Here is a 14,744-nt window from a genome sequence, read left to right on the forward strand (position 1 = left end):
TGTCTCTGGAAGAGGGCGCTGGACGTATCTGGGATCTCTGTTCTCCCCCTGCTGGCTGTGCCCACAGCCCGAACAGAGGGGAGGAAATGAAGGGGCAGGGCTTCTGTTGGAAGCTGCACTCCACCTCATTGGCATGGAGTGTGCAGAGAAAAGAAAGAACAAGTTTTCGCTCTGGCACTCGGCCCCAGGTCTGGAAGAGGAGAGACATCCATGAAAGTTGGGGACTTGGACTGGCTCTGCCATGAGTGGACCACGTCCATCCGGCAGGGCCACAGTCCGGTGGGACGCACAGCGTTACTTCGAGGTTCCCGTGACCTGTTTATGCAGCCCACTCCTTTGAATGCAGAAATGGCATCTCCTGTGGCATTACACACAGATCTTTGTTGTCACACATTTCTCCTTTTATTATTTTAGGATTTGGCATTTTGGGAATTTTTTGTAAGTCATCTTTCTTTTTTTTTAAGATTTTATTTATTATATATAAGTACACTGTAGCTGTCTTCAGACACACCAGAAAAGAGCATCGGATCTCATTACAGATGGTTGTGAGCCATCATGTGGTTGCTGGGAATTGAACTCAGGACCTCTGGAAGATCAGTCAGTCAGTGCTCTTAACCACTGAGCCATCTCTCCAGCCCTTCTTCCTGTTTTTTCTTTTTAAATTAAAGGAATTAGGCATATTTATTTTATGTGTTTTGCCTGCATGCATATGTATTAGCACATACATGTTTGGTTTCCTTAGGGCTCATAGGGGTTTGGAACCCCCACTACAACTGCAGTTACAGATGGCTGTTAAGCACTGTGAGGACACTAGGAATCAAACCAGGGACCTCTGCAAGAGCAGCAGTACTTTTAACCACTGAGCCACCTCTCCCTTCACGAGTTTTAAGGTGGAAAGGTGTGTTTAGCTACCAGTGTCTTTCATTTTAATTTCTCCCTTCATACTTCTTACTGGTGCACAGCTACTTCATACTTTTAAGTTTGAACATGTTTATTTTATGAATATGGCTGTTTTTACCTGCCTGTATGTCTGTGCGCTGTATATATGCAGAGTCCAGAAGTGAGTGCTTAATACCCTTAGATCTGTAATGTTAGGTGATTGTGAGCCCCTGTGGGACTGGGATTTGAACCCAGGTACTCTGGAAGAGCAGCCAAAGCTCTTAAGCTCTTAACCACTTACTTATGTATATCAGGTATTTCTGTATAGAGTAGGATGACCTGAACTTGTAGCATTCCTGTCTGAGCCTCTCACATCTTGGAATTACATGCATGCACCACCACACTGGCAAAGCGCAGAGGCTTAACCCAGGCAAGCACTATTCCACCAAGCTATACAGCTATATTTAGCTGTTTCTAAACTATCCTTTGGATAAATGGAGATCTGTGACTTTGATGTTATTTGGGGTGGGCAGAGGTCTTGTGATTGTTTCCAGTACTGGTGTAACCTCAGGTCTTAGCATTTGACTTATAATTTTTTTTTTTTTTTTTTTTTTTTTTTTTTTTTTTTTTTTTTTTTTTTTTTGGTGCACGTTTGTGTGACCATGGGGTTTTGACAGTTGTGACTGCTCACGAGTCTAACTTTTTCAGTCATGGATTTTCTGACTGTGATGACCTCTGTGCTAAGTTTTGCATCTTGTGCAGAGGGAGCACCTTGCCCACCAAAGTCCATATTGTCCAAGGGTCTTGAGGCTTCAGTAGGAAGTGCTAGGACTACACAGACCTTGCTTGGGCAATGGTATGGCAAGTATGTCTTCTGTGAGGATCCCTGCTTGAAAATGGAAGCCAGCGTCACTGCTGTGTTTCCTACCACTTGGACTCCTTCCTTCTTTGGACTCAGTTTTATTTGGGGAGCAAAGGAATTTCATTACTCGTTGTACAAGGTCTCTTGCCAGATGGAAATCCTGTAGGTACTAATGTCCCATAAACTGGTCAAAGGTACTTCTCAAATGTGAAGAGCCAAGTGTGGCGATGTGCCCTTTAACCCCACTACTCCAGTGAGGCAGGAGACTCTGAGTGCAGCCAACCTGGCCTAGAGAGCGTCTTAGACCAGCCAGGGCTACTACATACAGAGACCCCTATCTCAAACAATAAAATGTACTTTTTGTATGTATATTGATTAGGTTCATATGAAGTCAGTTTTCTAGACTCTGAAACAAACTTGTTAGACCCCTTGCTTCATGACCATCAGATGGCACAAATCTGCATTATGGAATTTGTGTGAATTTAGAGCAGGGTCTTTCAAGTTGGTTTCAAACTCACTGTTCTCTTGCCTCTTCCAAGTGCTGGGAAGATGGGCAAGACTGGGTGCTCTTGGTTTTGCTTGGTAATCCCGACCACCGCATTCAGCTTGCCAGTGGGTAGCACCTCTTCCCGAAGGTAGATAGGGCCGTTCAATGGCTCTGCTTACTCTGTGCTCCACTGCGAAGCCCTCTGAAACGCCTACAGTTCACCCAGGTCAGTGTTTTGCCAGGACTTACACTGTCACTGGCAGAAGTACCACTGGCTTCTGCACATGTGTAGACCCAGGTGTCACTACTGCCAGTTGTCTTGGAAGATACTTACCATCTGGTGATCATAAGACCCCTAAAGATTTCGAAGTGGTATTGGGTCCTGGCCTCTTCCTAACCATCCACTCCTACTCTAAATAATATGGTTGCTTTCCTGCAGGGATCAAATGTATCACCACACTGGGCTTGCCCGATTCCCTTTCTAATGAATGGGATCTGCTGATCACAGCAGCAAGTTCAAACTAAGTCAGCAACATAGACCTGCATGTTCCGTCTTTCCATAAATTCACAAACTACTGTGACCTCACTGTCTATAATTCACTGGGTACTCTTGATTTTGCTTGGTAACGATGACCACTAGCAAACGTGGGTTCTTTTATTACATTCCAATCTTAACTACTAACAGCAACAACTCAGATTACATACTTTGCGTCATACAAAGATGTCAGTCACAGATTGCCTAAGAAAGGTTAAAAAGGCTTCAGGGTTTGGAGCTGGAAAAACAGGGAGCAGATGCAGAGATCAGGCCCATACAACAGGCAAGATGGAAGCAAGGTACTTAGCTCCCATGATTCTCCTGGGCTGGGTTCCTGACGGGTGACGAGTTTGACGGGTACTTGAGATACACACACAGCAGCTCCTGCTGTATAAAATGGAGCGAATCTATGTAAGGCTCAATATGAAGACTGCTGACTCTACAGAGGAAGCTAGAATAGGCCCCACCTGCTTCCCCATAAGGTGAATATGGCTACACGTGGCCACGGCTAGGCCCTTCCTGCTACCCTTGTGGGTAGGGGATGTAACGGGGACGCTTACTTGAGGCTCCGTGGACTTGGGATCTATGTTCTAAGACAAACCATTTAGGTTTGTTCAATGTCTGTACTCAATGCTCAACACTGCAGAGCAGCACTGTTTGCCCTGCCTCATGTTTGCTCCAGCTTCAACTACACGGCTTTTGTCCACTTTTGAGATACTACCTGTCTCACTGTGTAGCTGTGTGGCCTGGCACTCCCAGGTTGGTCTCAAACTCAAGAAGTCGGCCTGCCTCTGCCTGCCTAGGACTGAGATTAAAAGCTGTGCCTCTGCCCAGGCTCCAGCTACACATTTAGTGTGCAACCTGGCTGTGTATCTCCAGGTGCCCGAAGGACCCCCATTATGGCAAAGCCTACTTGGCCTTTGGTTTCTCTGAATTTAAAAACCCTATGGGTCTCAGGCCTCCTCCTCTTCATCTTGAGGTCACGTTTAGTGCCCTCCTGGTTATCTTACCACACATACCGGACCCAGCCATCAAGTGATGCTTCCTACAGCCACTGAAAAATTAGGAGCTTATCAAAAAGGAGAGTCCTTGAACTCCTGGGGAAGGCTGAATGGAAGCATGAAGGGTTTCTTAGCCTCCTGTTCCCAAAGTCCTGTCCCCTGGATCCCCCCATTCCCACCTCTGTATGTCATGAGAAAATGCATCCAAGGCTGGCGCCCTGGCCTACCATGCAAATGGAGCCCCGGATTTCAACTTCCACCACCCCATAAACTGAGCACCTTGTCAGGAGGTTCAGAGGTCCAAGGTTAGCCCTGGCTGTGTGGCTAATTCAAGGCCAGCCTGGGATGCACAAGACCCTGCCCACCAACCCCTGCAGCCTGGGTTTATTCCAAATGTCCAATCTGTGAAAATAAAAATGTCTACTCTTAGTCTTTTCAGGATAATATGGGGACTGGTGGAGCTGTAACTATGGAGGTGCCCTAAAGGAGAGCTCCCTGGTGAGGGGACAATTATTTATCTTGCTTGAATGCGGGGTATGGCAATATATTCACGTGAGATCTTGAGACACTGTATGTCTGTCACCCCCAGTCTGATAGCCTTATAATCGTGTAAACTGCAATCACCAAGGACTTGGGTGAAGGATGTGGAGATTTCTTTGAAGTTTTTTTTAGTGCTTTCAAGAATCCAAGAGGAGACTGGGGGTTTTCATCTCCATCCCTTTGATCTCCCTGGGGGCCCTGGCTTGCCTGTGGAACAACAAGAGAAGGTGCCAAGATATGCTTCAGAGGTCTACAGCAAGATGACCACAGAGCCCAGCAAAAGCTCTTTGACTTCTCCATGCTGGTCCACCAATGGCAGCCGTGGGCCTGATCCTCCGTCCCACCCAGATCTCTGCCCACTGCTTCCACAGCCTCTGGGAAAGCTAACGGGAGGGATGGAGCAGGAGCCCACATTTCTGGGGGTAGGTGGCTGTAGAGCAGGCTGCCTGTCCTGACCACTACTACACTACAGGGAAGGGCTGGGGTCATCATATGGGAAACACTGTGAATCAACGGAGGTACAGTCAGTGACAGAACCGGGCCGGAGCAGAGCCAAGCACCACTTTAAACGGAAGCTACATCTCCATCCCAAGGTGTGCTCCTGTCTGGATCAAAATCAGTTGCAGAAGGCAACCGGTGTGGTCTTTTGTTTTGGGAAGAAAATATTTAGGACACAGCAGCCTGTGGGAGAGAGGGAGAAAGGGTGTGTAGACCAGAGTTCTCCAACCCAGTCTTAACCACTGGCATCAGGCTACTACTGGTCCTGTCCGGCGTGACATGCTCGGCCTTATTCCGGTTATGGTTCTGCTGTCTTTTAACTACACCCCGTAAGGCACAGCTCACTGAGTGCTGAGCATGTGGCTGGCAGGCATGCTAGGAGGGCAGACGCCTTCTTAGACAACGCCTCCCTCCCTCCACCCCCGAAGCCTTTCCAACATTCTCAACTGCCTGCCTCTCAGCCAAGCCTCAGAGCCAGCAAGGGGGCAAAAACGAAACAAACACAACCCACACACACAGACAACCAGAGTCCATGGACGTCCCAACCTTTCAAAATCAACTAGCACTCGTGTTTTGGTGTCCTGCAGGCTAGCATTTCCACTTGGAGCCCGGCCCAGAGACGGCTCACCATGCTATAGAAGCCCACGGGCAGAGAGCCCGGGAGCAAGCAGGTTAGCACTCCTGTGGCTGCAGCAGCCTGGCTCGGTCCTCATCCAGGATGAATGGACACTGGAGTTTTCGGCCTTGCAGGTACATTTCCAACCCCTATAAAGAAGGGGTGACAGTGGCTAAGTGTCCACTCAGTCTGCCATACCCCCTCCAGCCTGAAACGGCACTCCAGCGTTGCTGTGTCAGGGAGGGGCTGCACAGGACTACAGGCTAGTGTGTCTTTCCCTCAGCAAGACTCCCCAAGTTTTAGTCTAAGCCTTGATTCCTTCCTGTATCCCAACCCCTCTAAGATGACAAAGGCCTCCAGACCCCTCAGTCCACCACATCCCAAAAGTTCACACTTCACTAGCCACCTGAACTGGGGCTGTAACCTTCCACCCCAGTACCAGCTTCTCCCGTTTGCTTCTGGTTCCCACAGAGCAGAACTGCTGAAGCCCTGGACCGGAACTGCATGCTCACCTCTCCGGAGTAAGACACCAAGGGCGATATCTCACAGATGGCTGGAGGGTCTCCATTTGGGAGCAAGCTAGGGGAGAGCAACAGTCAGCACCCCTCTCAATGGGGACCCCTCCCCAGCTCCCTCAGGACATGAGCTGGTGTCTGCCCAGCATGAATGCCAGACATCAGTCATACGTCCACGGATCCTCCCCTCTGCACAGCCCAAACCCTACACAGGGACCCTGCACAGAGCTCAGACAGGCAGGCCCACCTGCAGCTCCAGAATGACAACAGAGGAGACAGACACCGAAGGTCCTTTTCCTCTCCTGTCCTGCCGAGACTTCCTCAAGTCTCTCTTGAGGGTTAGGCCTAGGTCTCATCTCCAAAGCTTATGAGAGCATTTTGGGGGAATTTGAGACCCTGCCCTCCGGGTTCCCTGGTCACTGGTTGGAAACATAGCTGTCTGCATTTGGGGTGGCACTGGGTCAGAAGCCAGCTGGGGCAGTAGCAGCGTCAACAGGATCTGGGATGAGAGTACTGCCCAGGCCAGCCTGAGCCCTCACCCAGACTGCTCCGGAAGCTGGACCCCGCGTACATCCAGGAAGTGGGCCCCAGCCCGTAGAGCCCAGCGGTAGTGCTGAGTCAGCAAGGCTCGCCTGCAGGTGGAGGGGTTGTCTCTGTCAGCCGTGTCAGCATTCTTCAGTGGGGAAAACTCCTCCTCCCGACACACTTCAAAGGCAACAAAGTTCCTGGTAGAAAGAAGGGCTCACCGTCACCCTGGGTGCCAGTCAGCTGCCCTGCTCTGGACAGGCAAGAGGAGGTCACAGTTCCCTAACTGGAAGTCTTTTCCCCTGAGTTCAGTGATCTGGTGATCCAGGACGGTCCCAAGGTCCTAGGAATTCTTATCCTCCAATTCTCACTTGCCACATGTCCAGAGGAAGACAGACCATGGGTCCCAAGTCCAGAGAAAGAGGACAGCCCCACCTAGCAACTCCAGAACCTGACCCTGAGAACAACCAGCCTGTAGTCCCTGAACTTCCCCACCCCACCTGCTACTCACAAGTTACCCCTTCCCTACTGTGCTGCTGGACCTCTAAACTCATCCCCTAACAGAGAGGGAAGAAGAGAAAAGTAAGTGACTTCCAGCACTAACTTAGCAAACTGGAACACATCAAAAACAAACTTCTCCATCTTTATCCCATTCGGTCTTAGCGGCTTTACCAGATTTCCCTCCTCATCCACGTACGGAACCTTCTTCACGGCCACATGCAGCTTCAGCAGGGGCTCAAACTCCCTGGCGAGAGGACAAAGGGAGTGTGGCTCAGACAGGGCCCCCGGGATGCCAGTCCTCACTTCTGTATACCCAGCCAGCTGCAGCAGCATGAGAACCTAGCTACTATATCTCTGGGAAGGACACAGGTTTCTCTACACATCCCCAGGAACCACCAGCCACAATGCAGCCCAAGCTAATGACAGGGCAGAGGTGGGGCCGATCCACAAGCGAGAGCTGTGACCAGGGCCTCACGCAGACCGCACAGAGCATGACTCATTGGGAACACAGGAATTCTCTCTACTCAGCCCCTTGCCACTCCCCGAGGGGCCCAGCTCCAGCAGCATTCTTAGATCCAGCTTAGTCTGGGAGACCACTACCTATTACCACATACCTGGTGACCATATCTAGGAAACCTCTGGTGAAGAAATGGTTACAGATGTTGCCTGCGTTGTAGAGCAAGGTCCCATCAGCCCCACGCTGCGCAGCAATCTCAGGGCTGATCTCGCTGTATTCCACCACCTGGGGGACACCATCCACCAGGCACACCACACCCACTGGCTCTTCAGGGCACGCCTTCTCCACCACCTGCAGCCACCAGGCACAGACTCAGAGGGACAGGAGTAGGAGGGATGGGATTTAGCAAGAGGCAGAGCCAAGGAAAACGCAAGCTTGGCGCTCACCTTGGCACCACAGTCTGCTCCCTGAAGCACACAGAAGCCAATGAAGACTGGGTCAGCCAAGCGCACCAAGATGTTGTCTACACAGTACACATGCACAAACTCCACGCCGCGCTGCTTCATGTCCTCCAGGATCTGGTGGTCAGCCAGGGCACAGTACAAGCCCCCATTACCGTCTACAAAGGAGAAAGGAGTGGGCTACTCACGGACTCTAGGAAATGCTGCAGCACACAAACCACCGGTGACTCCTGTTAGCATTCTGGTTGAGCTCCACTCACAGTTACCTGGCAACAGTCAGGGATGCCTGACACTATAAAAGGGGCTGGTAGCCCCTCCTCTCTCTCTTGCTCTTGCCCTCTTTCCCCTTTGTCCCTTCTCCCCCATCTCCTATTCCCCCATGCTACGTGCTCATGGCCAGGCCCCTACTTCTCTCCTCCTCCCACCCCGCCCCGCCTTTCTCTGCCCCTGTGCACCGAATAAACTATTCTATACTAGACCGTTGTGTCACTGGTCTCAGGGGGAAGGGATGCCTCAACATGGGCCCGCCAAAGTCACCCCACCCCCTACACTTCACCACACCTCCACAGAGCATATCCCTTTCTTTATCTTTTATGAACACATCAACTCCAGACTGGCCAGGGCCACACAGCCTGCCCGAGGACAGCTTACCTGACCCACAGCTGTACTCTGGCCTAGGTGGGGCAACCTTTCCCTGTCCAAGGTGTGGGCCATACCTGGGGCCATGGCAACTTTGTCTTTCCGTTCCAAGATGGCCTTGCCCTCAAAGGTCACAGCAGGTAGCATGCGCTGCTCGAACAGAACCACATTAGTGGGGTCTAGGTGGAAGAAGTCATGCTCCTTGAAGAACTTGATCGTGGGTCCCAGTGTAAACTCACTGGTCATGATGTACCTGTAAATGTCCTAGCAGTGAGCTGCTTCCAGGGGAATCTGGCTCAACCTCGCAAGTGTGGCAGGAACAGGTCTACATGGGGCTCAGTAAGGTCAAGCACTGGGCTCTGTCTAGGGCCATGTTAAGACTGGGTCTAAGGTCTTGGTGTGGGGCAGGCCTGGATCATTTAGGGGTGGTCTTTCAGGGAGGTTGGCATGGAGGACGCACCAGGGTACTGTGCAGTGGGTCCCGAGTCGTTGGCCAGCCAACTGTTGAACACGCCGGATCCGCTCTGCTTGCAGTTGGTACAGGGTCTTCTGGCTGGGCAGCCCAACTTGATACATGCCTTTGGGGTAGGTGACTCCCAGGCGAGTGCCCTGCCCACCAGCCAGCAGCAGAACAGCTACCTTGTTCAGAGCAATCTGTCGGAAACCTGGAGAGAGGCAGGTCCTGAGGAAAAGCCTCGCACTTTGGAGAGCCACAAGTGAGCCTGCACGACGGGGTCTACTAAGCGCAGGAGGAAGGAGCTGCAAAGCCAGTAACTGCCCGCAGCACTTTTCAAGTCCGTCCCCTCCACTCCGCACTCACTTCCCCCCACCCCCGGAGGCACTAACTCTTCCGGCCGCTGCGGGCAGCGTCTGCCCAACCCCCGCCTGGTACGGCGTTGCCTACCTTCCTCTTCCCACCGCAGGCGTGTTTCTTGGTCGCAGCGGATCGCGCTGCCCACGCGTTCTGGGGGCAGGGGCTGTAGGCGCGCCGCCAGGTCCGGCAGAGGACCCGGGGCTAGCGCGCCCGCGGCTGAGGCGCGCTGGCAGTGCTCTCGCAGCGCGTCGGCTTCCAATGCCGCGAGCTCCGCTAGCAGCGCGGCTCGAGACTCCGGAGCCAGGTCGGCCCAGAAGCGCAGGAGGTGGTCCTGGCCCGCGCGCTGCAGCTGTGCTCGCACATCCCTCTCCGAGGCCATTCTGCAACTGCAGCTGCAGGCTCGGCCCGTGCTCGTGACTTTCTGACCAAAGTCACGAGACCAGGCCGACAGCGGCGGTCACAGGGAGGCGGGCCCAGGGTACAGCACCTCCACCCGGGACCCCGCCCCTTTTCCCCTTGGGCTCCAGTTCGATCCTCTTTGGCTCCGCCCGTCTTCAAACCATTTTAAAGTAGTTAGTTTCCCCGGCGCGTTTCGTGAACTTGAATGCTGGGATCTGGCCTCCCGAGCTAACTCCATTCAAGGTGTACGGTCCAGATCTGGCCCTCCTCGTCTCCCAAGACCTAGGCGTTTCTCTCCTAAGTAACTCCCATCTCGCTCCCCACTTGGAAGAAACTGTTCTGTCCTTGCCCTGTGGAAGAAAGGGTGGAGGTGCCCGCACCGGGCTGACCAGACCTAACCCTGCCTCCTGCCTGTGCACAGCCAGAAGAATAGTTGGTAGCAGAATTTTTGCAGAGCCATTGTTTCTGGCATGAATTCCGGAGTGATGGCACCTAGGCTTTGAAGTAGTCTTAGCATAACTTAGTCCCAAGACATACCCGGCAACCAGGAAGTCTCTTATGGCTGAGAATTGCTTAGATGTTGGTTCCTTCAGACAACCCCTAGATCAGATGAAAGGTTTTGGAGTGCGGAAATTGACTTGCTAAAAGTGCCTTTTGTGAAACTGGGAAAAGTTACTTCTGAAAAAAGTCCTTCTGGAAAGTTGCTAGCCTTCAATCCTTGAGAGGCAGATTCCGTGTTGCTGAGAAGCCTAAAATTTATCCTTCAGTGTCTCTTTCTTCTGACTGAGCAACCAGAGCCAAGACAGTGGCCTTGGGAGCCTCTCTCTTTAGAAGCTGAGCCTGAGAAGAGTCCCCTGATCCTGTAAGCATTAACCTACACCACCACTGCTAGGCCTGGGAGGAGGCCAGACCCAGGCTAGCTTTAACTTGCACCCACCTCCCTCTCCTGCCTACTTTTAGGAACTCGGTTTTTCCAGACTGGTTCTGCAGCCCTTTATTCCTTTAAATGCTTTTTTAATTTATTATATTTAAATACTCTGTAGCTGTTTTTTTATTTGCTTTTTCATAAAGCCTCTTGTTTGTTTGTTGTTGCTGTTGTTTTGTGTGTGTTGTTTTCTATTTTTGAGATGAGATTTTTTTTGTGTAGTCTTGGCTGTCTTGAAACTCACTCTGTAAACCAGGTGGGCCTCAAATTCAGAGATCCTCCTGCCTCTGCCTCTGGAGGGTTGGGATTAAAGGCGAGCCCCACCACCACCTTGTATAGATAAAAACCTCTTGGGAAAAGTACGAAACAGAGCTGGAGAGGTGACTCAGTAGTGAAGAGCACTGACTGACTGCTCTTCCAGAGGTCCTGAGTCCAAATCCCAGCAACCACATGGTGGCTCACAAGCATCTGTAATGAGATCTGATGCCCTCTGCTGGTCGGTCTGAGGACAGCTACAGTGTGCTTGTATATATAAAAATCAGTAAATCTTTTTTAAAAGTATTTGTTGTATTTTTTAAAGATTTATTTTATGTATATAACTACACTGTTGCTGTCTTCAGACACACCAGAAGAAGGCATCATATCTCATTAAAGATGGTTGTGAGGCTGTGCCTGGCTCCCGCTCTCACAGCCTTTGCAGTACATTGAGCTCCATAGAGACAGCGCCGGGGCAAGCGAGAGCCGGACCGGCACTGGGCGACTCTGTGCCTCGTGGAGGAAAATCAACTCAACATGGGCAAAGATCCTAAGAAGCCGAGAGGCAAGATGTCCTCATACGCATTCTCTGTGCAAACCTGCCGGGAGGAGCACGAGAAGCACCTGGATGCTTTGTTAACTTCTCAGAGTTCTCCAAGAAGTGCTTTAGAAGACCATGTCTGCTAAAGGAAAGGGGACATTTGAAGATATGGCAAAGGCTCGTTATGAAAGAGAAATGAAAACCTACATCCCCTCCAAAGGGGAGACCAAAAAGGAGTTCAAGGACCCCAATGAGCCCAAGAGGCCTCCTTCGGCCTTCTTCTTGTTCTGTTTTGAGTACCGCCCAAAAATCAAAGGCGAGCATCCTGGCTTATCCGTTGGTGATGTCACAAAGAAACCAGGAGAGATGTGGAACAACGCTGCGGTGGATGACAAGCAGCCCTATGAGAAGAAGGCCGCCATGCTGAAGGAGAAGAACGAGAAGGATATTGCTGCCTACAGAGCTAAAGGAAAACCTGATGCAGTGAAAAGGGGGTGGTCAAGGCTGAAAAGAGCAAGAAAAAGAAGGATGAGGAAGAGGATGAGGAAGAGGAGGAAGAAGATGATGAATAAATTGGTTCTAGCGCAGTTTTTTTCTTGTCTATAAAACATTTAACCCCCTGTGTTCAACTCAATCCTTTTAAAGAAAAACATTAAAATGTACGACTGTGTAAAATTTGTTTCTAAACTGTACAGTGTCTTTTTTTGTATAGTTAACACACTATTAAATGTGTCTTTAGATGGCCCTGTACTGGTGGAATTTTCAATAGGCACTAACCTTGCCTGGTGCAGTCTGGGGGTTGTCAATTGGTGAGGAAATTTAAAGCAGGTTCTTGTTGGTGCACAGCAGTTTGGTTGTTTTCATTTCTTTGTTTTTTTTTTTTTTTTTTTTTTTTTGGTTTTCTTTTGTTTTTTGTTTTTCATCTTCAGTTGTCTCTGATGCAGCTTATATGAAGATAATTGTTATTCTGTTAACTGAAAACCACTCTGTAATTGGGAAAAAAAACATGTCGCTGATTTGCTGACTTTCTGAATGCTTCTCAGAAATAAATACATTTTTTTAATTAAAAAAAAAGATGGCTGTGAGCCACCATGTGGATTTGAACTTAGGACCTCTGGAAGAGCAGTCAGTGCTCTTAACCACTGAGCCATCTCTCCAGCTCCCAAAATAGATAAGTCTTAAAAAAGTTTGCAAAACCATAGCTTAAGTCATTTTTAAGACAGCTTTGTTTTTGTTTTTGTTATTTTTTAGAAACTAGCTTTAAAAGTATCTGCCCACCTCTTTTTTTTTTTAAGTTTGAAGGTAAAGCCTGTGGTGACAAAGGCCTTCAATCCCAGCACTAGGGAGGCAGAGGCAGGCGGATCTCTGAGTTACAGGACAGACAGAGCTACACAGAGAAACCCTGTTTCAAACAACAGCAAAAGAAGTTCAAAGGAAAGGCTGGCGAGTTTGGGTGAGATCATCAGGTAAGGCCTCTTCTGCTCTGCGTCCCCGTGATGGCTCATCCCATCCATGACTCCAGTTCCAGGAGAGTCTGACACCTCTTTAATCTTCCCCGGCACGAGTGTGTTGCATAAGCACTCATACATATAAAGTAAGATTCATCAATCTGAAGGGAATGCAACATTTAAATGGCGCTTTGGGAACCAAAATAGAGTAGTACCATATTGCTCAGTTACACAGGCAACCAACACGTTTCGGCCCAATGTGTTTAGGCAGGCAGCTTCAGCGCAAACACCTCACGTGGAAGATCTGGCTTGGCAGAGTGGAGGCCATAAAGCCTCTTGAACCAGAAAAGATTTCGGTCTCCAGCCACAGCGAGGGCCGTGCCCCTTTGCAATGAATGGCTTCTTCTCATCTGAACTCCCTTCTCTGAACCCCTCCTTCCATCACAGCATTTTCTTACATTCCTTCTTCACTGCCCCATGAGAAGGAAGCTCAGGAGGCAGGGTACTGTTTGGTCCATTGCTCTCTCTCTCTGTCTCCTGCCATGAATATCGGACACACAGGAACACATTTGTCTACTGAGCTAATGACTGTCAGATCCCAAGCCAAGCACCACTGTGACTGGGTCACAGCAAAAACGCATTGTAGGTTAATGTCTATGTGCAGGTGAGGCTGGCACTAGTTAGGTGAAGGCCATACATGATTGGACAGTAGAGAGTGTGGGACAAAGGTTCTGTAAGGGGGGAGAGAGGGGGAAGGAGTTGAATCCAGACGGAGACTTCAGCTCAAGGTGAACCAGATCCATTCTATCTTGTCTAGGTGGACGGTTTATATCTTTATTAATTGGCAGTGAATTTATTGTTTGGCTGTATTGTGGACTGAGAATTTAACATAGGAATCTGATCGATAAGTTATTGATTGTTGAGTCGTGATTTTACGGGCTGTGGAGGACAGTGTGTGTGAGCAATGGCTGACGGGCAGCTGGAGCGTGCAGATCCGACTCTGTTGCCCCCTCAGAGTGAGACCTCACTGGGCCCAGGGAAAAAGATGTGTGTACTAGGCATGGTAACTACCCACCTAGGGATGGCGTAGAGAGGACAGCTTTTGAACCACACGGCAGAGTAGCAGCTGGGTCCACACATGCCATGTGACCCTAATGGCACCAGCACTAGCTCAGAATAAAAGGTTAAAGTTTTAATAATTACCACAACTCCTTCCCCCAGCAACTATTAGCTGCCTATCACTACGTAGGCAGAGGTTAGGCCTCAAGAGCCTCCCTAGCACCCACAGGCTTTTCTTATCCTCTCTGCAAGTAGCCTCAGTTCACCAGGGCTGCAGCTCATTGGCTTTGCTATACTGGTTTCACTTCATGTAGGTGGCTGCTCCTGTAACTAGCTATGCATTTGTCCCGGGCACCCCCAAGGCCCCATCCTAGCTTGGTGCCCCACTGCAATGTGGCATTTGCACAATCCCCTCACCAAACACAGCTTCCAATATGTTTATTATCCACTGAGTGCCTACATTTCAGACCAATGCGAGGCCTTGGGGTGGCTGTTTTATTCCCAAACATCACAGTAATTCATGGGAAGCAGTCACTATAGCCAGCCATGTAAGGTAAAAACATTTGAAAAGACTTTGGGCGGGGGCAGAGGAAGCAAGTGCCTGGGCAAAGTCTGAAAGGTTCATAGCAGTCAATCAATACAGAGGATAGCCCTCTTCACGTAGCCCAGGGCCTGGAAGAAAGGGGGCATGGCTGGATATCCTAAGGACTAGGCGAGACGGGGGTATTTAAAATGTGAGACATCAGAGGGTCTTTGACCAAGTCTTCTCTCAAAGGGGCAGCAACTC

At 50.1% G+C, this 14,744-nt stretch overlaps 1 protein-coding gene across 1 annotated transcript; it reads right to left on the reverse strand.

The window, feature by feature from the left end:
• Positions 1-5,474: 5,474 nt before the first annotated feature.
• UAP1L1 (UDP-N-acetylglucosamine pyrophosphorylase 1 like 1) lies at positions 5,475-9,709 on the reverse strand (the record flags this gene model as incomplete). Its single annotated transcript, XM_080928259.1, has 9 exons — positions 5,475-5,567; positions 5,931-5,997; positions 6,473-6,658; positions 7,063-7,203; positions 7,574-7,767; positions 7,863-8,035; positions 8,594-8,769; positions 8,977-9,181; positions 9,421-9,709. 9 exons carry the CDS (start codon positions 9,707-9,709, stop codon positions 5,475-5,477), a joined length of 1,524 nt encoding a protein of 507 aa, XP_080784385.1.
• Positions 9,710-14,744: the final 5,035 nt, after the last annotated feature.

The sequence above is a fragment of the Micromys minutus genome (genome assembly GCF_963924665.1).
Source record: "Micromys minutus genome assembly, chromosome: 13".
Lineage (NCBI taxonomy): Eukaryota > Metazoa > Chordata > Mammalia > Rodentia > Muridae > Micromys > Micromys minutus.